The sequence below is a fragment of the Narcine bancroftii genome, chromosome 1, assembly GCF_036971445.1.
Source record: "Narcine bancroftii isolate sNarBan1 chromosome 1, sNarBan1.hap1, whole genome shotgun sequence".
NCBI lineage: Eukaryota > Metazoa > Chordata > Chondrichthyes > Torpediniformes > Narcinidae > Narcine > Narcine bancroftii.
This window is the reverse complement of record NC_091469.1, coordinates 152,154,095-152,180,651: the sequence shown is the minus strand read 5'-3', so window position 1 is coordinate 152,180,651 and position 26,557 is coordinate 152,154,095. Positions and strand designations below refer to the sequence as shown.

General features: G+C 41.8%; 1 protein-coding gene across 3 annotated transcripts in view; it reads left to right on the top strand.

Annotated features, from left to right (window-relative positions):
- The first annotated feature begins 531 nt into the window (after nucleotides 1–531).
- htt (huntingtin) overlaps nucleotides 532–26,557 on the top strand; it is a 306,184-nt gene continuing 280,158 nt past the window's right edge. For all 3 annotated transcript variants that reach the window (XM_069941879.1, XM_069941874.1, XM_069941888.1), the window contains exons 1-5: nucleotides 532–785; nucleotides 16,293–16,376; nucleotides 19,812–19,932; nucleotides 23,690–23,749; nucleotides 25,425–25,504. In XM_069941879.1, coding sequence (XP_069797980.1) covers nucleotides 697–785; nucleotides 16,293–16,376; nucleotides 19,812–19,932; nucleotides 23,690–23,749; nucleotides 25,425–25,504 — 434 coding nt within the window. In that variant the 5' untranslated portion in view covers nucleotides 532–696. The remainder of the gene's footprint in view (nucleotides 786–16,292; nucleotides 16,377–19,811; nucleotides 19,933–23,689; nucleotides 23,750–25,424; nucleotides 25,505–26,557) is intronic.

Genomic DNA, 26,557 nt, shown 5'->3' with positions numbered 1-26,557 from the left:
ACTGGAGGTTGGCAAGCCGCCATGTCCCATGAACTTAGAGATCCCACCCTCAATGCATCTTCATTGGTCGAGCTCAACCCGTGGTCCCGCCTATAGTCGGATGTTATTGGTCCAAAAGATCCAAACACCAAAGCCGATTGGTGAATCACTCTATCAATCAGTTTAGAACCTTTTGTGTCATTGGTTCACCGTACAGAATGTCCTTGCCAATTGGCTCATCAAGCCATCGATCAGTGCCATCACACGAGCTGGTCGGCCTTCGGTCTTGCCTCAACCGGCTCATCTGCAAAGCCCCACGTCAGCGGAGCTGTCAATCATTGGGCGGCGCCTTTTCGACCCTGTCATTGGTCAGGGTGGCCGCCCGTCCTCGAATCATGGCGCAGCGCGTGCGTGGCGATCCCGCCCTCAAAATCTCAAAACCGTTGATCGGATTGGCGGCGAGCCAGTTGACCGTTGGCCAGCCGGGGCCGTCCATCAGAGGAATGGGGGCGGGGCCAAGGGGCGGGCGGAGGAATTGTGGGCGATTTCCTGGGCAAGATGGCGGCGGCTGCCGGGCTCGGCCACCGCCGGCGGTCCGGTTAGTGCGCGCGTCGCGGTGGGGGGCGGGACAGGGACCCGGAGCGAGGCTGAGCTGCTGCTTCTCCTCCTGCCTTCAGTCGGGGGTCGGGGGGCCGAGTTCCTGCCCCTCCTCCTAAAATGGCAACCATGGAGAAACTGATGAAGGCCTTCGAGTCACTGAAATCCTTCCAGCAGGGACCGTCCAGCGAGGAGCCCGGACAGAAACCGTGAGTCAGCAGGCCTTGCACCTCGTCCCGCACGCCGATGGATGCGCTCCATGTCGGTCTCGAGCCCCCCACCCCCCCGACCCAGCTCAAGCAGATGCACACCCCTCCCCCATCGTGTGCTCTGCCCTCCAGACTTCCCCTCGCAAGTGCCCTCCAGACAATCCCCTGCTGATCAAAACCACACGCCGACCAATGCAAAAGATCGAATGCAAATGTGGAATATTTACTTTATACAATGGAGTGGCTGCAGCAAGGAAGAACTTTGCCCAGGACTTCAGAATCCATCTGTGGTCAAGAACAGGTCACGAAATTCGTCGTTTTGCGGCACCATTGAGAGAGGCAACCTTGCAAAATGAGGGCAAATAGTGGGGGGTGGGGGGGAAGAAGTCCAAAGTCAGGCAATGTTTGTGGTTCATTATTCATGCGGGAATCTGATGGCAGCAGGGAAGAAGCTGCTGAGTGCTTGCCTTCAGGGCTCCTGCCTCCTTATTTTTCCTTAGCAGAGCATAGCCTGGGTGAGGAGTGAGGCTGGTTTCTTAAGACACCGCCTCTTGTAGATGTCTTCGATGGGGGACGTTGTCTTGTGTACATCTACTCGTGACAGATTAATTCAGTGTCAATGCCTGCAGACATTGAAACAAAATAAGATCGGGCTTTCATGAAGCTCTCTCTGCTGCCCTTTCTCTATTTTCTAACGAAACCTTGACTCTCCAACACTACATTTTGTTTTGCACTACCTGTTGTCCTGAAGGACGGATTGACATCTTTGGATGGCACAGAAGGCAGTGCTTCATTGTATCATTAGTACACATGACCTTTCAATTAAAAAAAACACTGCAAACAAGGATTGAGAGCGTTCATGTGATTGTTTGTCATGTCTAAAAAGATTCAATGGGGAAAAATGTGTGCTATCCAGGCAAGTCAATCTTTATATGAGGACAACAATTCGTGCAGAATGAAACAAAAGTACAGCATCGATCAGCCATTCTCTGCAGACCACAGCACATTTGAGGGGAAGCATGGACTGAAATCAAAATACATTTTCTGTGTTTTTTTTATATGTAATCAGTAGGAGAAGGGTATGCAAGAAACCAACTGAACTTGCTTTCTTCACACGGAGGAGGACCCATAAACTTTAAGCAGTGTCCTAAGGGGGAGCCATAGCCAAACAAAAAAATTTGACAATGGCTGGAGTCGAGCGTTAAAGGGAAACAAGTCATCTAATCCAGAACCTTTACTTTAAATACGTCTTGAAATGATTGCTGCTTGAGTTTTTCCCGTTCTTGTCATTTTTTTTATGAAGTGTGCATATATTTTAGGGTCACTTAGCTACTATGCTATTATATTATTGGTTGAAATGATTGCTCCCGACTCTGGGTTATGGCAGGTGTTGTCAGCCATTCAGTGGCTTGGAGCAAATATTTTAAACCAGGAGTTCAATTTGTTTACTCACCTTAGCAAACCAACCATAATCTGTTTTTGTACTTTGATTTCAAAAATGAGTATTTGATGGATCTAAATGACATTGTTAATCATAAATTTCCTTATATCGGGGCAATAAAATAAATTGCCCGATGTATTTAGTAAATTATGAACTTTTGAGTGAGGTTGGTGATGTGCAAATTGGTAGCAGCAAAACTTTGTTCAACAGCTGTTAAATGGTGGCAGATTGAATACATTCTGGAACTCCTTGAGCAATTGAAGACTAGCAGTTTGACAATGGTGACTCATCATTGCTTTTTCAAGGGATGGGCCATGAATGTTGGCCTTGTCAGCAATACCCACTTCAGTGGATGAATAAAAATTCCTGATTGGACTTTGGCTGTCCTCCGACACATTGGTTACAGTGCTAGTGGCCAATCAATTCTTTACTGAGCTAACTTGTTAGTTCCACCCAGTGGCCCTTTTTGAGAGCCTTTCAGATTTTCATCCATATTTAATTTATGCAACTTTGATTTGAAGGCCACAGTGGAAACTTCTGCCACCACATCTGCAAGTAGGGGATTCTGAATTCCAATGATTGTTTTTCCTTGTGTTGCTTTCTTTTCCTTTATTTATACCGGTGACATCTACCCTTCCATGCTTCCTGTCCAGTATTTTTATATACTTCCATCAAATCCCCCTTCAGCATTCTTTTCTCCAGTCCCATCCCCCCCTTTATCCACATTAGATTCTTGACTTTTAGTATTTGGCAGTGAATGAATGAAACTTCTTCATTCTGGAAGCGCAGCATGGAGAAAGTTTTGCGCTGCTGCTAAGGTGAGGTTGGGTTGCTGTAATTAGGCATTGTTGCCCTTAATCAAACGAATCATTGATCTGAGGGAAACTATTTGAAACTTGCAGATGCAACAGAGCATTTATAATCAAGTTTTATTATAACATGTAATCAGTGGCTTTTGAAAACCCTCATTTTACAAAGGTAATCATGTCTGTTTATAAACTCTATAGTATTGTCGTTGTTGGAAAACCAGGTTTAATGCGCTTCTGCAGTGTTTCATGTCAGTAATAATAGATACTGTGGAGGGTGATGCAATGATATGAGTTCTCATAATCCTCTGAGAAATGTATTGGGCAATATTTTCTTTTATTATGGAAAATGTCTCTTTTTCAGTTATGAACTTATTTATATACTGCCATTAAAACTCCCTTCCAGTCCCAGTCTGCCGTATTTATTCATGTTAGCTTCTTGACTGCAAATATTTAACAATGAATGAGTGAAATAACTTTATTTTGGAAGTGTCGCATGATGAGGATTATGCACTGCAGCTAACAGTGGGATTGTTAATGCAAGTTTTTGTCCAGGTTAGTAGCAGAGCGTCAAGTACCATCATATTGCAGCTCCAACAGAGCCATCAACTAGTAGTTGGGCTTCATCAGCAACAACAATGTGTCAAAATAAGGAGAAGAGGTGGGAAATCTCGTGAAAATGATGCAAAAGTAACAACCTGAATCTCAACATGGACAAGACGAAGGAGATGATCGCGAACTTCAGGAGAACCAGGAATGACCACCCTCCAGTACACATCAACAATTCTGTAGTAGAGGGAGTGGAGAGCACAAAATTCCTCGGAGTCCACTTAGGAAGTGACCCATCCTAGGCACATAAACATCTCCTCACTTGTCCGGAACGTGCAACAGTGACTGCACTTCCTTAGAAGGTTGAGGCGGAAAGGCTTCTGGCCACCATTATGTCAACCTTCTTCAGGAACTCAAGAAAGTGCTGGCCGGCTGCATCATATGGTTGCTGTAGAGCATTGGATCAGAGGTCAATCCACGGGATGATGAAAGCAGCCCCTCCCCCACCCCCATCAATAGGATTTACTGAGGATCATTGTTTAGAGGCCTTGCACAATCAGGGAGGACCCCTACCACTCCACAGGCAGCAGCTCCTAACGTCGGGAAGAAGATGCAGAGGTACCAGAGCAAGTATCACCAAACTGAGGAGTAGGATCTTCCCACGGGCAGTGAGGCTGCTGAATGGCTGCTAAGACCGTTCTCCATATGTACTCCATGTATGTTAGTGTGTTATGTCTGTATGCAAGTTTTGTGCTGTGGACTGGAGAACACTGTTGCATTGTAAACATGAACTTCGAAGTGAACATTTGCTGCCATTGACGGAACCCGTCACTAATTCTGAGAGGAACTGGCACTTGTATTGTTTTCCTTTCTCTTTCCTTTCTCTTTTTTTTCTTCTTAATGCGCCATAATTATACTTGTATTTTATGTAACTGGGAACATGCAGAAATAAGACTTTCGTTGCATTTCTACATTGACCTTGGATTTAACAAGCTCTTTCATCTTAAGCATGAGCTTGATGCTTGAGATAGTGCCGCAGTGCTTCGAAGTTGAGTGGTGTGGATGATCTGTGAATTTAAGAGTATGAGAACCTATTGGCAGATGATTAAATCTTAATATTTAATGTTGCCCATGTTTCTGAAGACTTGATCTGCGTGGCTTCTGTTACAAAATTGGTGATTGGAGTAGGAGATTTCTTGGATCATTGATGCTGCAAAATAGTGACTGTTTAAGTCGTTTGTTAATGCTGTTGCCATGATTTTTATGGTAATTGCTAAATTTCCTCCATGACTGATTATACTACACCGTAAAATTCCATGTACATTGAATCTTACGAGTGGGGTGGCAGAGGTTTAGTTGAGCCATTTGCACATATAACAATTTGCAGTACGAAAACAGGCCATATCGGCCCTTATACGTGAAAATCCCTTGCCCATAACCCTCCAACCCCCTCACATCCATGCACTCATCTAACCTCCTCTTAAATGACAGGATTGACCCTGCCACAACTACCTCTTCCAGTAGATCATTCCACTCAGCCACCACTCTCTGAGTGAAGAAGCCTCCTCTTATATTACTCCTAAAGTTTTGCCCCCTAATCCTTAACTTATGACCCCTTGTTCCATTCTCCCCTACCCTCAGGGGAAAGAACCTATTCACAACTACTCTGTCTATTCCCTTCACAATTTTAAACACCTCCATCAAATCCCCTCTCAACCTTTTACGCTCCAATGAATAAAGTCCCAGTCTACTCAATCTTTCTCCATATTCAAGATACTGCAATCCAGACAACATTTTTGTAAACCTTCTTTCCGCCCTCTTCACCTTATTTATATCCTTCCTATAATTTGGAGACCAGAACTGCACACAATACTCCAAACTTGGCCTCACCAATGGCTTAACCAGTCTCAACATCACCTCCCAGCTCCAATATTCTATGCTATGATTTATAAAGGCCACCATACCTAAAGCCTTCTTCACCACCCTATCTACATGGGAATCCACCTTCAAGGAACACTGAACCGTTATTCCAAGATTCCTCTGTTCCTCTGCATTCTTCAATGCCCTCCCCTTCACTGCAAAATGAAATGCCTCACACTTATCTACATTAAACTCCATCTGCCACTTTTCAGCCCACCTTTTCAAACAGTCCACATTCTTCTGTAGTCCATGAAAACCCTTCTCACTGTCCACAGCTCCCCCTATTTTTGTATCGTTTGCATATTTACTCACCCAATTTACCACCCCGTCATCCAAATCATTAATATAAATGATGAACAATGAAGGACCCAACACCGATCCCTGAGGCACAACGCTCGTCACTGACCTCTATCCTGACAGACAGTTGTTCACCATGACTCTCTGGTGCCTATCTTCCAGCCACCATTGAACCCATCTGACTATCTCTAAATTAATCCCTAGAGACTGAACCTTCCTCACTAACCTTTCATGTGGAACCTTATCGAAAGCCTTACTAAAATCCAAATAGACCACATCAACTGCACTACCTTCATCAACCATTCTGGTCACCGCTTCAAAAAATTCAACAAGATTCGTCAAACATGACTTTCCCCTCACAAACACATGTTCCCTTCGGAAATAGATGGAAGGAGTGCTGATTGACAAAAGGAAATGCTGAAGCTCCCACCATAAAGGGACATCCTTCCAGAATCTATGGTATGAGCGAGCAAGGAGTATTCTGTTGTTTCAAGTCATCAGAGGATGGTCTGTATCTTGAACAAGCTGTCAGAGGAAACTGCGGATGCAGCCACAATGCTGACGTTCAAAAGCTATTTGGATAGATTAATGGATAGGAAAGGCTTGAAGAATATGGACCAAATGCAGGCAAATGGGACTCGCCCAGAATGCCAAGTTGGCATGGACAAGTTGCGTAAAAGAACCTGTGGCACTTCTACCAAGGGCAATCTTTCCAGAGTGAAATGATCATTCATTTTGAGTTGACATATTGCATTCTTGGGGAAAGCGAAGACAAAAGTTACTTCATGGGCTAACAAAGTTCATAGAATTCCTTCTGAATCCTGGACCTAATATGCTTCCTTGAAATTAGTTTTAATATACAGTAAAATGCCTGGAACCCGGCACCTATGGGGATTGGTAGCTGCTGGAAAAGTGTATTTTCTGGTTGCTTGAGATTGTGTGTTGCGTGATTGGCGAACAGACTCCGAGGAGTGCCAATTTTTGTATTTTTTACCTATTCTGCAATTTTTGGATAGTCGGGTTTTTTACAGTAATATAAAGTACTTTGATATCTAAATACTTTTTCTGTTGAATTTTCACCCACAAATGGAAAGTAGCCTCGTATGATTAGTTAGATCGACAATGTTTAATGAGTGCCTTGGCTTAGTTCATAAACTAGTTTGATGCCGACTTGTTGCTAAGATTGTGACATTGGGCTTAATTAGAGTGAGTGAAAGGATGGAGTTTATTTATATATAATTTTTAACATCCTTTCATTTGGTACCCGGATGGTTAATGTTGCAGGAAATTCAGTAGTAATCTTGCACACACATGGTTGCCACAAAACAGCAGCATGGTAACTACGAGATAATTTGTTTTGCTGTTGTTGGCTTGTACATGATGGTCAAGATACTGGGCTCTGTGCATTAGATCTTGAGCATCATTCTGACGAAGTAGATGGGGCCTCATTGGCTTTCAAATGAAACACTAAACAGATCTATGACTTCCTCAATCCAATATTGAATGCTAGGATTGAATTTCGAGTCCCAATATCTGTAGTGATAGTTAAGAAGGCCTATGGGTGTTGGGATTCATTAATGGGGGATTGAATCCAGGAGTAGCGAGGTCATGTTACAACTCTAAATCTTTAGTAAGACCACACTTCAGACTATTGTGTTCAGTTCTGATCACCTCTTTATAGGAAGGATGTGGAAGCTATGGAGAGGATGAAGAGGAGATTTACCAGGATGTTACCCAGATTGGGAAACCAGTCCTATGAGGCAAGGTTACCAGAGCTGGGAGCTTTCAGTTTGGAGCACAGAAGGATAGGTGGAGTCTTGATACAGGTCTACAAGATTATGAGAGGCCTAGATTGGGTGGACAACCAGCACCTGTTTCCTAGGGCAGGATCAGCAAACATCAGAGGACATATGTACAAAGTTAAGAGAGGGAAGTTTAGGGGAGACATCAGGGATAAACTTTTTTTTACACACAATGTGGTGCCTGGAATGCCTTGCTGGGGATGGTAGTGGAAGCTGAAACATTGGGTGCATTTAAGACGCTCTTAGGCAGGCACATGAATGAAAGAAAAATAATGGGGTAGGGAGGGTTGAGGTTTTTTTTAGGAAGGGATACATGGGTTGCACCACATTGAGGAGTGAAAGGCCTGTACTGTGCTATATAGTTCTATAGTTTCATCTCTTGAAACTAATTCTGAGAAGAGATTTGCTAAGATGCTGCCTGGATTGGAAAACAAGTTTGGGCTTTTCTCTTTGGAGCAAAGAAGAATGAAAGGTGAATTCATAGAGGTCTATCAGATGATGGACGGCCAGTACCTTTTTCCCAGGGTGACAGTAGGAAATACCAGAGGACATCTGTTTAAGGTAAGGGGAGAAAAGTTTAGGGGCAATGTCAAGGGTAGTTTTTTTTTTTAAACAGAAAACTGGGTGCCTGGAATTCATTGCCGGAGTGGTAGTGGAGACTGATACAATAGGGACATTTAAATAACTTTGGCACATAGATGCAAGAAAACTAGAATTGTGGATGTATAGGGAAGGTTGAGATTGTTGGCATATCGTGTATTGAAGAGCATGTACTGGTGCTGAAATGTTCTATGTTGTATGTTTTTATTCTTGATTTACTTTCAATAATTATGCTTTTGATGTCATTTATTACAAGCACATCGCCACAGATTTGTATTGAGTGACATTTGTGTATTTTCTGATGTGGTCAGACAAAAGGTAATTTTGTGTAATATCTGTGTTTCATTATGTGACAATAAATAGTATCTGATCTAAAAAATTGTCACCGATTTCTTCTGAAACACTCTATAAAGGAAGTTTTTTTCTATGCAGTTCTTGGAGTTGGGTATCGGTGTACATTTGAAATAAGAACTTTAGAATCCAAGGTGGAAGTTATTTCGATGAACAGGGCCTGCACTCAAATTTGGAAAGATGCTGTGAACTCTGAAGCACTGTTTTGGGTGTGGGCCAATAGGTGACAAGTAACATTCACGTCATAAGCGCTGAGTCATGGCCAACTCCAACATGGGACGTCTAACCACCTATCATGTTAACTTGTTACCTCTGCTAAGAAACTGTATGATCAACATCCTGTAGGTTCAACATTTACTTGCATACAACTGGACCAGCCATGCGCAAGAGCAGGTCAGGATGTGGACGTCCTTTGGTGAGTAATTAATTCCTTGACATCCATTGCCTTTCCAACATTTTTAAGACAAAAACCAAGAGTGTAGCTCCAACAGTACTTGAGGCTCAATGCACTCAGGACGATGCACCCCACATGATGGGAATCCCATCCATCAGTGTAAATATTAATTTCATTTATCAGCACCATTCGCTACAGTGTGAACCTTCTGTAAAATGCACCGTCGTTCTGGCAACACAAAGGAGGACTAGTTTAGCAGATACATGAGCATTCGTTCAGGGTGAGTGGAGGAAAGTTTCAGGGAGATGTCAGAGATAGCTTTTTTTTAACACATCGTGTGATTGGCACCTGAATGATGCATTACTGGGGTAATGATTGAAGCTGATGGAGAGAGCTGGATTAATCAAGGAATAGGTTGCAAAACATTGTCGAATTTGAGGTACTCAAAAGGGAAGAATCTGAGATTATTCTAATTAGCTGTAATCTTGGAGATTTCTTCATGTGGCCTGACATATTCACCGTCCTGTATCTCTCAGCTCATATTTGTGGCCAGTCTGGATTGGCGTCAAAATCTGAAGTCCCATCCAGCAGAGCACTGGCGCACCTCAGGGCTGCGTGCTCAGCCCACCTACCATTTATGTGGCTGACTCGCATCTGCACTGAAGTTGACCTCATCAGCAACGTTAATGGGTCAGCTTACAGAGAGGAGGTTGGGTGGTTTGTCGAATGGTGCAAGAACAACAACCTGAGTCTCAACGTGAACATGACAAAGAAGATGATTATGAAGGTCGACCACGCTTCACCACACATTCTGTAAATGGCTTTCCTACCATTCATAACACAGTATGTTTGACTCACCACCAACAGGAGCATCCAGATCAGGACTGCCAGGCTGAGAAATAGCTTCTTCCTGCAGGCTGAGAGATTGATGAACTGTGTCCTGTAACCTTGGGTCTCTTGTAAAGGAATGAGTAAATTATCCCAAGGTGTGAATATAAATCTTTATGTATATATGTAATTTTTGAGTTTCGTGAGTATGTGTATGCACTGTGGTTTAGAGAAATGCTCTTTTCTCTGTTTCTATATGGACAGTCAGATATTACAAATTTGAATTTGATTATAGTTATTTTCTCAGTTCTGAAGCAATTGCTTCTCCTCCCCACACAGATGCTGCTTGATCAGCTGAGTTCCCCCACCAGTTCTTTTTTTCTTCTAAACAGCTATTATTCTCCCTCCTGTAGTTGATACTTTTGTTTGCCATAATTTCTTAAATCAAAACAGCATTTCCCAGAGTTTGTAATTCCAATATGTTAGTTTTTAATTGCAGGTCCATTCAGAATCGGGGAGAGTGGTGTACTGTCAAGGGCCTATCTATTCTTTCATAGAGAAAAGACTTGATGGCATTTCAAAGAATAGTAAAGGAGTTACCAACCCTTTACCACTGGACTAAAACAGATGATTCATTTATTATTGTTTTGTGGAAGCTTACTTTGTGCAAATTTGTTGAACTGTTTCCCACATTATTCTTCAAAGAATAATTAATTGACTAAGTGATTGAAAATGTCTCGAGGTCAGGGAAAATGGTTTATCAAAGGATTATCTTTTGGAAGAAGCTTTAGTGCTGTTATGGTCTTCCCGTCAGAGTGATTACAGGTGGACACTCAAATGGGATTGATTAAAATTACACGTTCTATCATTGGTGTGTTTGTGCATGCTCTCATGGAAAATTAATTCCTGATTGCTTTGCTCGAGGTGGCTTGTCTTTTTTGCCTTGCTTTATCACACAGAAATTTGTCCAATTGTTTTCAGCTGCTACTAGTATCTAAAATAAAGTGTTGATGAGTGCCAATTGATCATTCATTCACATGATGACTCTTGGGAGAAGCTGTCTGATACTACAGTGTATTTTCATTCTCCTTAATCAGTTCATGAGATTTGGATGACGTTTGAAATGTTTCATGTTTACAGTCATTTCAATCCCTCCTTGTCCTTGCAGTCAGGACAAATTAAGGTTCGGCCACTTTGATGGATTTGTCATGTCTATCAGCTAAAGTTGGTAAAGGTGGCATTTTATTTGCAGAAGTGCATTGGGGAACCAGATTGGTTTTTATGGCAAACCACGACAAGCATTTTAATTTCAAATTTACTTGGTCACAGCTGCCAGGATGCAAACTCCTGTTTCTGAGTGAAAAGTCTGGGTTTCTGAATGCACATTCAATATTTTAACCACTGTACTCTGTTCTCCGTTAACCCATTTGATTGCTAAGAACTACAGCTCAATCTAATATTGAGTGACTTGCGAAAGTAGGGGTGGGCGGGGATAAAGAATAATGAAGGAGTTAGATGAAATGGACCTTGGAGTATTAAGAAGGGAAGGTACTTGGGAAAAGAACTTGAAGGTGAACAATTGTAGAAGTGACCAGGTTGTTTCTCCACTTGCCTTTACAGTGTCTGCAGAGAAAAAAAAGTACAACAGGTGTATGACTTGCTGTGTTATTTTTAAGATGTTGCCCATCTGTGCTTCATGCATGAATGGTGTTCAGTTGCTTTAGTGCTTATTGACTGTTATCTAAGCTATGGATGTTGCTTGAAGCTATTGCAGAAGGCATACTGATGCTGTTGGAAGAGTTCTGGAATGACGGTCTGGTTTAATGCTATCCAATAAAAGACCTGATTTTAAAATTTTTTTAAATTTTTCGCACTATGAACCATACTGACCAAAATACACACAAACATTTTCCTCTTGAATATACACAGTGTCATTTTCTCCCCTTTTCCCCCCTCCCTTCCCTCCCTCCTTCACCCCCCCCCCACTCACTCAACGTTCAACATATATGATGCATTAAACCCATTAAACAATGTCATCACACAACTGTCATTTTAGGGGGTGGAGGACCGTGGTAGGACTTCTCTGTTGTGTTCCATGTACAGTTCCCAAATTTGTTCAAATACTGTGATGTTATTTCTTAAATTATGTTATTTTTTTCCAATGAAATACATTTATTCATTTCTATGTACCATTGCTGTATTCTCAGGCTCTCTTCTGATTTCCAGGTTTTTGCTACAGCTGAGGCTATCATAATAAATCTTTTTTGTGCTCCAAGTTCTTTACTTCTTATATTACTTAGAAGAAAGATCTCTGGATTTTTTGGGATGTTGCTTTTTGTGATTTTATTTAATACCTGATTTAGATCTTCCCAAAACTTTTCCACTTTCTCACATTCCCAAATTGCTTGTAATGTTGTTCCCGTTTCCTTCTTACAGCGAAAACATCTGTCTGATACTGTTGGGTCCCATTTATTTAACTTTTGGGGCGTGGGGTATAGCCTGTGTAACCAATTATATTGTATCATGCCTAACCTCGTGTTTATTGTATTTCTCATAGTTCCGGAGCATAGCTTTTCCCATGTTTCATTCTTTATCTTTATGTTTAGATCTTGTTCCCATTTTTGTTTGGGTTTACAGCTTGTTTCCTCGTTCTCTTTCTCTTGCAGTTTGATGTACATGTTTGTTATAAAACTTTTTATTATCATTATTTCTGTAATCACATATTCAAAATTGCTTCCTTCTGGTAACCTCAGCCTGCTTCTCAATTTGTCCTTCAAGTAGGTTTTCAGACCTATGCAAACATTGTACTGTAAGTTATACCATATTTGCACTTCATTTGTTCAAAAGATAATAATTTATTTCCCGAAAAACAATTTTCTATTCTTTTGATCCCTTTTCTCTCCCATTCTCTAAAGGAAAGGTTATCTATTGTGAAGGGGATTAGTTGATTTTGCGTCACTATTAATTTTGGTAGTTGATTATTTGTTTTTTTCCTTTCTACGTGAATCTTCTTCCAAATGTTGAGCAGGTGGTGCAGTACTGGTGAATTCCCATGTTGCAGCAGTTTTCCATCCCACTTATATAGTACATGTATATAGTACATATATCCTGTATTTCCTCTATTTATCAATTTGTTTTGCTCCTCTTCTTGCAATTTCGGTAGTTCAATTTTAGCTAGAAACTCATCTATTTTGTCTTCTTTCCCTTCGTTCTCAGTTCGGTATAATTGCTCGTAGAATTCCTTGAAGTTTTCATTGATCTCTATTGGGTTATATGTAATTTGTTTGTCCTTTTTCCTTGATGCCAATACAGTTCTTTTAGCTTGTTCTGTTTTAAGCTGCCAAGGTAGTATTTTGTCCGTTTTTCCTCCTACCTCATAATACTTCTGTTTTGTCTTCATTATATTCTTCTCCACCTTGTACATTTGTAGTGTTTCATATTTTATTTTTTTGTCTGCCAATTCTCTTCTTTTTGTTGTATCTTTCCTTGTTGCTAATTATTTTTCTGTACTTGCTATTTCCCTTTCCAGCTGTTCTATTTCCCGATTGTAGTCCTTCTTCATCTTAGTTGCATAACTTATTATCTGCCCTCTGATAAACGCTTTAATTGCATCCCATAGTATAAATTTATCTTTCACTGATTCCGTATTTATTTCAAAGTACAATTTAATTTGTCGCTCAATGAATTCTCCAAAATCCTCTTTCAAGTAGCATGGAGTTTAATCTCCATCTATACGTTCTCGGTGGGATGTCCTCCAGCTCTATTGCTAATAACAGGGGTGAGTGATCCGATAACAATCTAGCTTTATATTACGTTTTTCTAACTCTCCTTTGGATGTGGGCTGACAACAGGAACAAAGACCTGATATAAGTTTATAAAATTATGAGAGGCATCGATAGGGTGGAGAGTTAGAATCTTTTTCTCAGATTAAAGCTGTCAAGTTCTGGAGGCATGCATTTAAGGTGAGATTTTTTCAATTTTTTTAGACATCCAAATGAAGATTTAGGAAGAATTATAGACGTTGGCATGCCCTTTGAGCCTGCTCAGTGGATTTTTTGTAGGTGGAGTGTAGTGTGTGCTGCACTGGCCCCCCTTCAACTCCAGGTGTAATCTGCCATGGCCTAGCAAGCTGGGACAGTGACTGCCAGATCATAGGGTTGTAGGTGTTACGTCGGAGTGTCCTTCACCTAGATGGATGGCCTGACATACTGCGCGGTAAAAGGAAATTTCAGCCCCTGAGCCCATGCCTCCCCAATTACACTCATTTAACCTACAATCCCTGGTATGTTTTGACTGTGGGAGGAAACCCACACAGATACGGGGAGAAAATACAAACTCCTTACAGACAGCATGGGTTTGGAACCCTGGTCCCGATTGCTGTGCTATAACAGTGTTGCACTGCTACACTAGATGAAAGGATATGTGCAGGGTGTTTTTCTTTTTACAGAATGCTCGGAACATGTTGCCAGTATTGATGGAAGCAGGCTTAATAGTGTCTCAGAAACTTTTAGATGTGAATATAGAGGGAATGAAAGGTATACCATATCCTGGCAAAAGATTTTGTTGAATTTGGCCAGCATTGGCATCATGGGCCGCAGGTTCTGTACAAATGTTGTGGGTATATTTGGTATTTGTCGTCTTGGTGGGAATTGGATTTAAACAATTTGACACAGAATTTCACCCTAATATGGATATTACAAAATAATCAGCCAATTTTCTTCTAAAAACTCTAACCTTGGTTTGGGATAGTTGGACGACATCACCTACGGCTCCTAGAACGCTTCCACCAGCGTTGTCTCCGCTCCATCCTCAACATTCATTGGAGCGCTTTCATCCCTAACGTCGAAGTACTCGAGATGGCAGAGGTCGACAGCATCGAGTCCACACTGCTGAAGATCCAGCTGCGCTGGGTGGGTCACGTCTCCATAATGGAGGACCATCGCCTTCCCAAGATCGTGTTATATGGCGAGCTCTCCACTGGCCACCGTGACAGAGGTGCACCAAAGAAAAGGTACAAGGACTGCCTAAAGAAATCTCTTGGTGCCTGCCACATTGACCACCGCCAGTGGGCTGATATCTCCTCAAACCGTGCATCTTGGCGCCTCACAGTTTGGCGGGCAGCAACCTCCTTTGAAGAAGACCGCAGAGCCCACCTCACTGACAAAAGGCAAAGGAGGAAAAACCCAACACCCAACCCCAACCAACCAATTTTCCCCTGCAACCGCTGCAGCCGTGTCTGCCTGTCCCGCATCGGACTTGTCAGCCACAAACGAGCCTGCAGCTGACGTGGACATTTACCCCCTCCATAAATCTTCGTCCGCGAAGCCAAGCCAAAGAAGAAGAAATTATATGAGAATTTAATGTGCCTTTATCATTAGTGCCTGCCACAAGCTCTTTACCCTACAGCCACATCTATTTTCCTTTGAAGAGTGACAGATTTTGTTGTATTTTATATTGTATATAGATATGTTTTAAAGGACATAAATTGTGGCAGGTTTTTAGTGTAGGTCACAATCAATAATTGAGCTCTGCTCAAGCCAGACAGTCCAGGGTCCGAGTGCCTTTGAACAATGCCTATAGAGACTTCACAAGTAGGTGTTAATTGGACCTGCTGTGGAATAATGGATTATTGTTCTGGAAAGCAACAGGTGAACAGACTCAGAAGATTGGGTCCAGTGCCGCAGTCTGTCTGAATGCAGTTGGCTGTTCTAAGAGGGTCGTGGTTTTTCTCAGATAGAAAGTTCAATTCTACAGTTCAGCAGCAGCAGCCGGGACTGGAACAGGACAAGATGGCAAACTTGTGGAAAAACCCCATTTTGGGTTGTAAGTTCTGAGTTCAGCCTGTTCAAAGCCCTTTTGGTCCAGACAAAAGGAGATGGCTGTCTGTGTGGTGTTTCGCCTGAGATAAGGAAAACAGAAAAGGAACTCTGTGATGACCTGAAAGAAAGAGGTTATCATCTTGAAAACCTTGATGGGGCAAGTTTCTTTGGCAAGACACTGAAGTGGCTGATTGGAAGGGATAGTTTGTGTCCAACTAGCAACAAATCCCTCTCTGAAAACCAACAAGAACCTTCCTGAGCGGTAACCATTTACCTTTCAAGCACCAAAGCCTAGTGAAGATTCATAAATGTTAAATTCTGTGTACAGTATAAGAATAGCCTGATACTGGTGAACTTGGAGGAATGAGAAGTGGGATTGGACTGTGAATCTAAGAACTTTTCTGAACTTACACACACATTACATACACGTGCGCTTAGAATTAGAAGGGGTATAAGTTAGGTCAATAGTAATAAGTTAAGGTTTGATCCTGTTTTATTTTTAAAGAAAATTAAAAGTAACTTTTGTTTAAGTAATTTCTATTGCTGCTGGGTTTTGGGGTCCTCTGGGCCCATAACAGTAGTCACTGTCTGGGACTAAATCAGGCAAATTACATTCTCATTACAGCGTACGTTAAATTATTTTTAGTACACTAATGCATTGTATGTGCTTAATTACTTGTCTTGTTTTGATTTTCTGCAGGAAGAAAGAATCTGCCACGACCAAAAAGGACCGTGTAACTCATTGCCTGACAATATGTGAAAACATTGTTGCACAGTCTCTTCGGTAAATAACTTGAATCTTAATTGAAAAACGAATAACTATAGTTGCTGAGAATCAGAAATAATTAGCAATGCTGAATAAGTAGCAGGTAGGTAGTATCTGAAGAGAGAGAATAAGTAGCAGGTAGGTAGCATCTGAAGAGAGAGAAACAATGAGCATTTTAATTCTGAAGAATGGCTGTTGACCTGAAATGTGTATTGTTTTTCTCTCAACAATGTTGTTTGATCTGCTGAGTGTTTCTCGCATTCTGTTTTCATTATAATACACTTTTTCTGTTTTGTGCTGCTTTGGAAAGTTTGTTTAGTTGGCATTCAAGATTCCTTTATTGTCATGTAATATTACATGGTCTATTATTATGAAATTTCCTTCTGGCTGCCATAAGACAGACAAAGATTCACCATCACTATTGCCCGCCCTCTGCTTCTTCTCAACGGGCTGTTCTGTCTGTTTCTGGTGCCCTGTGCCAGTCCATTGCTCCCCCGGAGTCTGCAACCCCTCATGGCTGCTGGCGAGCCTGGGTCTGCCGCATTGGACTCAATCCCCGCAGTTGGAGGAATTTAATTAAAAACCCTTCAGCTTCTCCAGCGGATTTTTGTCGTCGAAGGATAAGGAACGTTGTGCCATGGAAATAGATGAGCAGGTGGAGAAAAACTAATGTTACACATTAAGGATGTTTGTCATACATTTATCATTTTTGGGTGCCATCTGTCATATTTTAATTGCTTCCTCTTGTGTTGATTAATCAAGAATCTGGTCGAGTGCAAGCTACAGTTAAATTATTTCCAATAAATGAGGATGAATCAACAGATCAATGTTCATGAAAATACATTAGGTTTTTAGTGTATCGAATGTAAGATTAAATTTCAACCCTATTATGTTTTAAAATTCCTTTATCCAATTATCACTTTTGGGAAAGGAAGACCATTGGCTTCGAATTCTGTTTTGATATTCAAATGTGCCTGCTTGACTTGCTGAGTTTGTTTTTGTCAGATTTCTGGTGTCTGCATTATTTTACTTTAGTACTTATGAAAACTTCAAATTAGAATCTTCCTCTTGTCGAGGCAATGCATTAGTACCGCCAATGAGAGGTTATAATTGGAATGCAGCAAATTCATGTACCTTGATATGTATGCATATGTTGTATTGTTTTTAAAATGGGGACTAAATTGAGTTTTCCTAAGTTTGCAGATCTGGAACTCTGTACTTTATCTGGACTTCCCATGTGAAACACCAGAGAAGTTTATGTGCATGGTATATGATGAATGACATGCCTATCTTTATAGGCACTGGTCATTGGTGAGGTCACATTTGGAGTGCGTGGCAAGTTTTGGTCACCTAGCCACAAGAAAGATATGAATTGAAAGAATGCAGAGAAAATTTCCAAGGATGTTGCTAGGATTTCAAGAGCTGAGTTACAGGGAAAAGTTGAATAGGTGAGGATATTCCCTAGGCCATTGGAGAAAGAGTGAAAATTAGATAGAAACACACAAAATCATGAGGGGTACAGATAGGGTAAATGCAATGGACTTTTTCCACTGAGATTCAACCTAGAGGACATGCATTAATTGAAAGGTAAAATGTTTAAGGGGAACATTAAAGGGTGAGAGTGTAGAATGAGGTGCCCGTGGAAGTAGTGGATGGAAGTTCAATTTCAAAATTTAAGAGATGATTGGACAGGAGGAGTATGGATAGCTATGATCAGGGTGTAAATTGATGGGACTAGGCTGAGAAATAGTTTGGCATGGACTAGACAGGCCTATGGGCCTGTTTCTCTGCTTTAGTGTTCGATGTCATAGTTCAGGTTTCACGTGCAGTAAATTTTTCAAATTTTAGGTTTTAAACAGTTTGGGAAGTACAATGAAATTCTTCTATGAATCAGGAGTTGCATTTTAATTTATTTTTTTAAGTCAATTTTCTCATTGACTTGAGGATTGATAGAATAGGCCTTGAATTAGTTTCAAGAGTAGCAAATGCATGTGATGTATTTGAAGGGCTATACCTTTTGGCTGCACAAACTTTTCATGTGTGATACGCTACTCCTGTATCTATCTTCTTTTGGCTTGGCTTCGCGGACGAAGATTTATGGAGGGGGTAAAAAGTCCACGTCAGCTGCAGGCTCGTTTGTGGCTGACAAGTCCGATGCGGGACAGGCAGACACGATTGCAGCGGTTGCAGGGGAAAATTGGTGGGTTGGGGTTGGGTGTTGGGTTTTTCCTCCTTTGCCTTTTGTCAGTGAGGTAGGCTCTGCGGTCTTCTTCAAAGGAGGTTGCTGCCCGCCAAACTGTGAGGCGCCAAGATGCACGGTTTGAGGCGATATCAGCCCACTGGCGGTGGTCAATGTGGCAGGCACCAAGAGATTTCTTTAGGCAGTCCTTGTACCTTTTCTTTGGTGCACCTCTGTCACGGTGGCCAGTGGAGAGCTCGCCATATAACACGATCTTGGGAAGGCGATGGTCCTCCATTCTGGACGTGACCCATCCAGCGCAGCTGGATCTTCAGCAGCCTGTATCTATAATTATAACGATTATAACGATTACGAGCAGCATTCACCAGAGAATGCCAGACCTCTGACACGTCCTTGATTTTTAAAACTTCCCATCTTTCTTTTTGAGCCTCTCTGTGGCCTACTTTTTCCAGACTTAGAAATCTCCTCTAGCCCTAAAACTATTGGAGGTACGGTGTTCCTCATTCCTGGCCTTGGCACGCTCTGCTGTCATTGTGCAATCCCTGGCAGTCTTGCCTTTGTATACTGAAGACTAAGGACTGGAATTCCTTCCCTAAATCCCTCCACCTCTCTCCCTTTTAAGGTAATTCTTGAATGTATCTAGGGAAATATTTTTATCTGTTTCAGTATCCTTGCACAGTTGATTTCAAAGCTTGTCCAATAATAATGATGATCTGCTGAGAATAAATTTTAAATTTGGTCCCCGAATACACCAAACCTACAAACCCCACGTTTTTGGAAGGTGGGAGGAAATTGGACACCTGGAGGAAATGCACGCAGACAGGGGGAGAACGTACAAACTCTTTACAGACAGTACTGGATTCGAACCTGGGTCACTGGCACTGTAGAATAGCATTGTGCTGCCCTTGCTCCAGCACTTTTGTGTTGCACTTGACCACAGCATCTGTGGACTTTCTTGTTTAACTCTGCTTATGGATCGGAAAGCATTAGAGGAATACCGCCCAAATGCAGTCAAATGGGGATAGACGATGATCGGCATGGATGTGTGGCGTTGAAAAATGTGTTTCCCTGCAGTAAAACTTTGACTCAGTAGGTTTTTAAAAAAGCTCCTTGTTTTAACTATTGTTTGTGCTTGGATCCTTGTAGTTTATTGAAGTATACCAGGATGAATTAACATGGAAGGATAAAGTGACTTGCAGTCATGATTTTATAGAAGAATATATTTACTTATAACCATATTTATCTTTATTTAGGAACTCGCCAGAATTTCAGAGGTTACTGGGAATTGCAATGGAAATGTTTTTACTGTGCTGTGATGATACAGAGTCTGATGTCCGAATGGTGGCTGATGAATGTTTAAATAAAATTATTAAGGTAAGTCAACATTGCTACATTGTATAATTGCAGCAAATGTCAATCTGTTATTTTAAGCTTGCATCTATGGCTTTGTTTCCTGTAGATTATTTCAACGTTTCTTGCGAGCTCTGAATCAGAATTTATTGTCATGTTCATGTCACAAAATTGGTTGTTTTGTGGCAGCAATCACAGTGCAAACATTTCTATGAACCTCATTACAAAATAAATAAAAACAGCAAGAAAAAAACAAAATAAGGTAGTGTCTAGGGTTCATTGTTCATTTAAGAATTCGATGGCAGAGAGGAACAAGCTGTCCTTGTGCCGCTGAGTGCACAGACTCCTATACCTTTTTCAGGATGGTAGCAGAGTGAAGAGGGCATGGCCTGATCCCTGAGGATAGGAGCTGCTTTCTTAGACCCCGCCTCATGTCGATGTCCTCGATGGAGTGAAGACTGGTGCCCATGATACTGCAGGTCAAGTTAACAAACATCTTGAATTTTTTTTCTTGTCCTGCCTTCCATACCAGACAGGGATGCAACCAGCCGGAATGCTCTCCACAGTACCTCTAGAAGTTTTCAAGAGTCATTGGTGACCTACTGATTCTCCTCAAATTCCTCACAAAATATAGCTGCTGGTGAGCCTTTTTCATGATTGCATCGGCATGAAGGCTCCAGGACAGATCCTCGGAGATGTTGACACCCATGAATTTGAAGTTCTTAACCCTTCCTACTACTGATCTCTCCATGAGGACTTGATTTCCTTCTGAAGTCCATAGTCACCTCCTTGGTTTTGCTAACATTGAGTGCAAGGCTGTTGTGGTGACACCACTCAACCAGCTGATCTACCTCCCACCTGCATGCTTTCTATTGCTGTCTGTGATTCTGCTGACAACAGTGGGCAAATTTGTAGATCGCATTCGCACTGCGCCAAGCCACACAGTCATGGATGCAAAGTGAATAGAGCAGTAGGCTTAAGCACACATCCTTGAGGAGTGCCTGTGTTGATGGTCAGTGAGAAGGAGAGGTTGTTTCCTATTCGTATGACTGTGGTCTTCCGTTGAGGATGTCAAGGATTCAGTTGCAGAGGCCCAGGGTTTGGAGACCAGCACTGAGGGAAAAATAGTGTTGAAGGCTGAGCTGTAGTCTACGTCATCTCCTGCATTTGTGTCATCCACAGCACCACTTTTCATTTCACGTCATCCATTGCCCTGTGTCTGTACATTTCCAGGCTCCTTTTCTCACATCCACACACCTTCAGGCTTTTTGTTGCCACTGCAGATCCTGTCAGTCATGTTTTCTTATCTTGCTAATGGATGGAATAGGGTGAGGCTTGGTCTTGGAGGGGATGGGAAAGCAGGGCTCAATTGTGGGTTGTTTTGGTAATTCTCTGGTACAATTTGCATGGAGCGTGTTTGACTATAGAATGGTTGGATTTCTGCATTGTCATGTGGTGCATCCAATGTTTTTGATTCCTCTCCTATCTTGAATATTATCCATAACTATGCCAAGTTGCTGATCAAAAGTTAATGGGGGAAAAAAAGGCAGAATGTGTATTTGCCTCCTGAATTTTGTGAAGTTATCAGATTATTTCTTCTCCTCCATTTTGAATTCCCAGTGCAGGGGGACATTTGTAAAAACACAGAAATGATGGAGTAACTCAGCAGGTCACACAGCATTCTGTGGCCTGGGTCATTTGAAAGTGGCTTCTTTAATCAGGGTGATTTTAGAATTTGTACTTGGACTGGTTACAAAGTCAGAATTTTGGTAGTGTCTCTTACCAATTTTTATAGATGTGTCATGGAAAGCATTTTATTTTTGATGGATCCCATAATCCCAGATATGGGAGCTATTCTGTTCATTGAAACTAAGAAACTACAGAGTTGAGTTTGTTGCTCAGGACATTACACAAACCAACCTCTCCTCCATCGACTTGTCTACCTGTTGCCTTGGGAAAGCAGCCAATATATTAAAAGGCTCAGCCCATCATTAGGTCCTTTCTGGAGGACCCTCCGCCTTGAGGCTGGTGGCAGGAGCGGATTTTAAACTGATAACTCACCTTTCAGGTGGCAGCCCTAAAAGGCTGCTTGCAGCTTTACCTGGTCCACCTGAAAGGGCCTATTCAACCAGAGGTGTCTCATAGCGCCCGCCGGACAGGTGCTGCAGTGCCACCCGTCATAAATATGCGGCATAGCAATGCCTGTCTTCCCTACCCATAATCCCCCACGCAGGTGGAACTGCTGTGTTTCCCACAACAGTTGCAGCTGCATGGAGGATTATGGGTAGGGAAGACAGCCATTGCTATGTCGGCTGCCCCTGCCCCAATGTGTCCTGGCGGCCACTCCTCCCCAGGGGGACGGGGGGGCTGTCAACCCCCGCCCCACTACCTGACCAGATGATATGTTTGAAAATTTACAATATATTAAGTTTGTAGATTGATGCGGCCTTTTAGAATTGCTGTCAAAGTCCTGAAAATTAAAGTAATGCCTTCTCTGTGGCACTTAAGATGTCTCCACTGCAACAAAATAATCACAAAGGTCCAGTAATTGTCACTAGATTAAACTATTCCCATGTTTGGTGAGTCAATTGAAAGTGATTTTAGATCTCTTGACAATGACACTGTTAATGGCAGCTGGTTAACTTGTGGTGTATCATTGGGGAGTTGGGTTGCGGGCGCTCCGCAGATTATCTCTCCCTCAGGAGGGTTGGCATCGGTGCCTCGGAGGTGCTTTCAGCGCATTCAGGTGAATATGTCCTTAATCTCACGGGGGGAGATTAAGCAGCTTTGCAAGGAGGTGTTCAGGCCACCTGAAAGGGCCTATAGTCATAAGCCCTTTATCCACTGGCATCCCAGTTAATTGGCTGTTCAGTGTCCTGGGATCGGTGCTGTTTCCACTGGGCCACCTTTAACCAGGAAACTGACTACCACCGAAACCAACTCATCCCCAGGGATTGGAGAGTCTACCTTCGAATGGAATGGATGGAAGTTGTCCTTATTTCCACTGGTTTAATCAGCACGCTGACGTCAGCTGATGTCGGGGATATGAGTAGGGGCTGAGGCTGTCGGCCCCTTGTGTGATTTGATATCATTTGACGCCAGCGTGCTGATTGTTTTCCATTGGACCCTTAACCGATTAATTCCCGGGCCAAGGTGCCAGTGGAAAATGGGCTATCTTCTCTTCTCCTCCTTTCTGTTGGACAAAAGATGTGTGGGTTTGAAAATGTGTACCATCAGATTCAAGGACAGTTTCCTCTATAACACTGTCCTCTGCACCTTTCTTTTATTTTGAATTATCCATTAGACTTGAGGATAGCAAACACAACCGTTTTTTACACACACTATCTCAGCACACAGGACAAACGATTTAAGAGTTCAATTTAACACAGATGTTTAACCTTCAGGGCAATGATTAACTGAGAAGTCAACTGGGAAACCAGGTGATTGGTGTTGATATCCAATCTGTAATGTCTTGGAATTAAGAAGAATGAAAGATAAATTCTCTTAAATTGATATCAGGAAAACACAAAGCGCGCTTCATTTGAATGACTGAAAATCAAATAATGAAATAGAGTACAGTGAGGAGTCCAATTTCAGTGTTGACACAGCAGAGGAAAGAGCAAAGAAGAAATTTGAAGAGATGAAATTAAAAAAAAGCCTTCTTGAAGTTTGATTGATCTGATTTAGATGTAATTCCCTTTGGATTGTTGAATTTTATATCAACGTCCCCGTGTGCGTACGCACACACGCAAACCTAATCCTGTTAATTTTCTTTTAACAGGCCCTGACGGACTCAAACCTACCACGGTTACAACTAGAATTGTATAAAGAAATTAAAAAGGTTGGTAAGCAATTAGAAAAATGTTTTGAATGAATTTATAATGTAATGATAGGAAGTAAAATTTTAGGATGTACTGTAATTAGATATACTTTGCCTTATAGCGTGGCTGCTCCAACGGAGCCACATGAGGTGTAATAATTTTAAAAACCATTGTGTTAACTAGTTGATTGGAGCGATTTGTTCAACTGTACATTAGAATTTTTTTTTGAGTAGAACAAAATTGGTCTGCCTGCTGGTGTTAATTTCTCACCTTCAACGCCTTTGCCTTTTAATTGTTAAAATCAGTGCTCCTAACACTCAGTAATCATAGCAGAAAGATTAGCATTGCAGTCTCCTTTGTCTTATTTCTTCTCAAAGTGCTTATTTGAAGCATCTTTGAAGGTTAATAAAAGAGGTGGTTTGCAAACTCTAAAAGCAACATGAGAACCAAATAATGTTTTGCGTTGATTGAAATATTATTTTTATTTGCCAGAATGCGAAGGTCACATCATTGCTCTGCGTAATAATAGTGCTGTTTAGTCTCCTTTATAGATTTTTACCTCATCTGTACCATCTAAAATATGGCATCCCCTGCACAACTTTGCCCCAACCTTGATTGCTGATGTTCGTACCAGAAATTATTTACTTTAAAACGTCTAATAGTGTAGACACGTTTTCTAAGTTGATAGGATGTTGAAATGGTTGACAAAGGCTAATTGGTTTAAAGCTGTGGAGCCCTGAAATTAAGGGAATATTTTGGATGTATTTTCTCAGGGTATTTGACCTTTGATTATGTTGACAAACTCTGGACAACAAACAGCTTTATTAATAGTTTGTAACTTTTTAGCCAGATCCTTTGGGAAATCTCAACATGGCCGGATAATGGGTTTCAAAGTTGCAAGTTTTAAAAAGAACCTTGTAGGGCTTGAATGCAACTGACATAATCACTTCCTTGAGAGAAGGCTCAGGCTTGAAATGTCGGTAATCTTTACCTTTTATGGGCGCTGTTGCTGAGTTCCTCCAGCATCCCTGTGTTTTTACTATAATTGCAGCGCCTGCATGCTTTTGTGTTTCACTCCTCTTGAGAAGGAACCAGTGAGAGACTATCTTGAATTGTTGAAACCCCTAGATTGATTATGTTCATGGCAATTCCTTTAGGCTGGGTATTCCAGGTCTCTGACCCAGGAACAGTGATAATGTGTAGGCCCTTTTCCATTGGCACTCTGTCCCAGGAATTAACTGGGAATTTACTGGGACAGGGTTCAGTGGAAAAGGAACACTGGGTGCTGACGTCATTTAACGGTGGGGATTAACTGCCTCTATCCCTGCTCATATCCCTGGCATGCTGATAAAATGTGGAAAAGAAAGGGACAGCAGAAAGTCACCCTTTTCCAGTTGAAGGTAGAACACTCCGATCCCCGGGGTTGAGTTGTGTTCAGTGGAAAAGCAGTTAGTGTCCCAGTTAAGGGTGGCCCAGTGGAAACAGCACCAAGAGGATTCCAATCCCACCTGGAACACTGCATAGCCAATTAACTGAGATGCCAGTTGAAAAGGGGGCTTGTGTGATTAGGAGTAAGACTGAAAAGTTGATGGCATTTCCATCAACTTATGTTCTCATCAAGGAAGAATCAGTTTTGGGAGGTGCATTGTCGGTTATTTTTCAATGCACAGGTGCTTTTTTTCCTCTGTTACATAGAATGGCTCATCAAGAAGCTTACGGGCTGCGCTTTGGAGGTTTGCTGAGCTGGCTCACCTTATCCGTCCACAGAAGTGTAGGTCAGTTATCTAATGTATGTCATTTGTAATTTGTTGCTGCCTTTATATTAAAAAAAAACTGTACCAGCTTGATGTTCTAAGTGTTTTCTATGTTTGAGTCAATCAAATTCTGTGTTTTTAAAAATAATTTAATGGCGATGGAGAAGGTGATAGATCCATAAGCTGGACTGAGGTTTGTTCAGATGCAGGAGCTGATTTACAAGACCATTCTTTGACCCAAGGTTATTGTTATTTCCTTTCACTGTGTCTTGCTCATGGTCAGCCCTCTTACAACTTTTCACCCAATCTGCCTTGACTGTATAGACTTTTGTCTTGCACTTCCTTTCCTGCTCCTTTAATTTAAATGGCAAACCCCTGGTTCTGAGGAAAGTTTGCTGACCTGAAATGTTGACTGCTTTCTCTTTCCATCGCTGATGCTGAATTCTATCAGAATTTCTGTTTTTGTTCCTATATTTAACTATTCCAACTAATTTAGTTCCCAAATAAAGCATCTCCAAGCAACATCACGCTGTTGATAGCTCCTGAGTAAAAGAAAATTAGTCAATGGTGACAATATTTAATCTTGTTAATCCCTTAAGTCCCTGTGTGTATTCTGTGACTTGGAACAATGGATGGACAAAGAAATCAAGTCACGATTGTTATTTTGTATTTTAATCAGACCTAGATGAAGGTCTCAGGCCAGCAATGTTGCTTATATATCTTTGCCTATGGACATAGTGGGACTTGCTGAGTTTCTCCAGCACTTTTGTGTATTGACTACAATCAGTGTTTGCAGACATTTTTGTTTCACTTCAATGATGCCGTTCTTTCTGGGCAAATCTCCTACCAGTACTTTGTAAGATGCTGAAATTAGGAGTAGTAAAGAATGGCTCCTCCTCCCCCACCCCTCAATTTCTGAGGACTGTGGGGATGAGGTGCTTCTGCCTCTTCCCATGCCAGATCATCATCACCACTGACCAAGTCTGGAAGTGAGAGGTCCAGTCGGTTAAAGTTAAAACTATGTTTTTTGTGGGTCTAAGTCATACAACAGATCAAACTCCTTCATGCCCACCA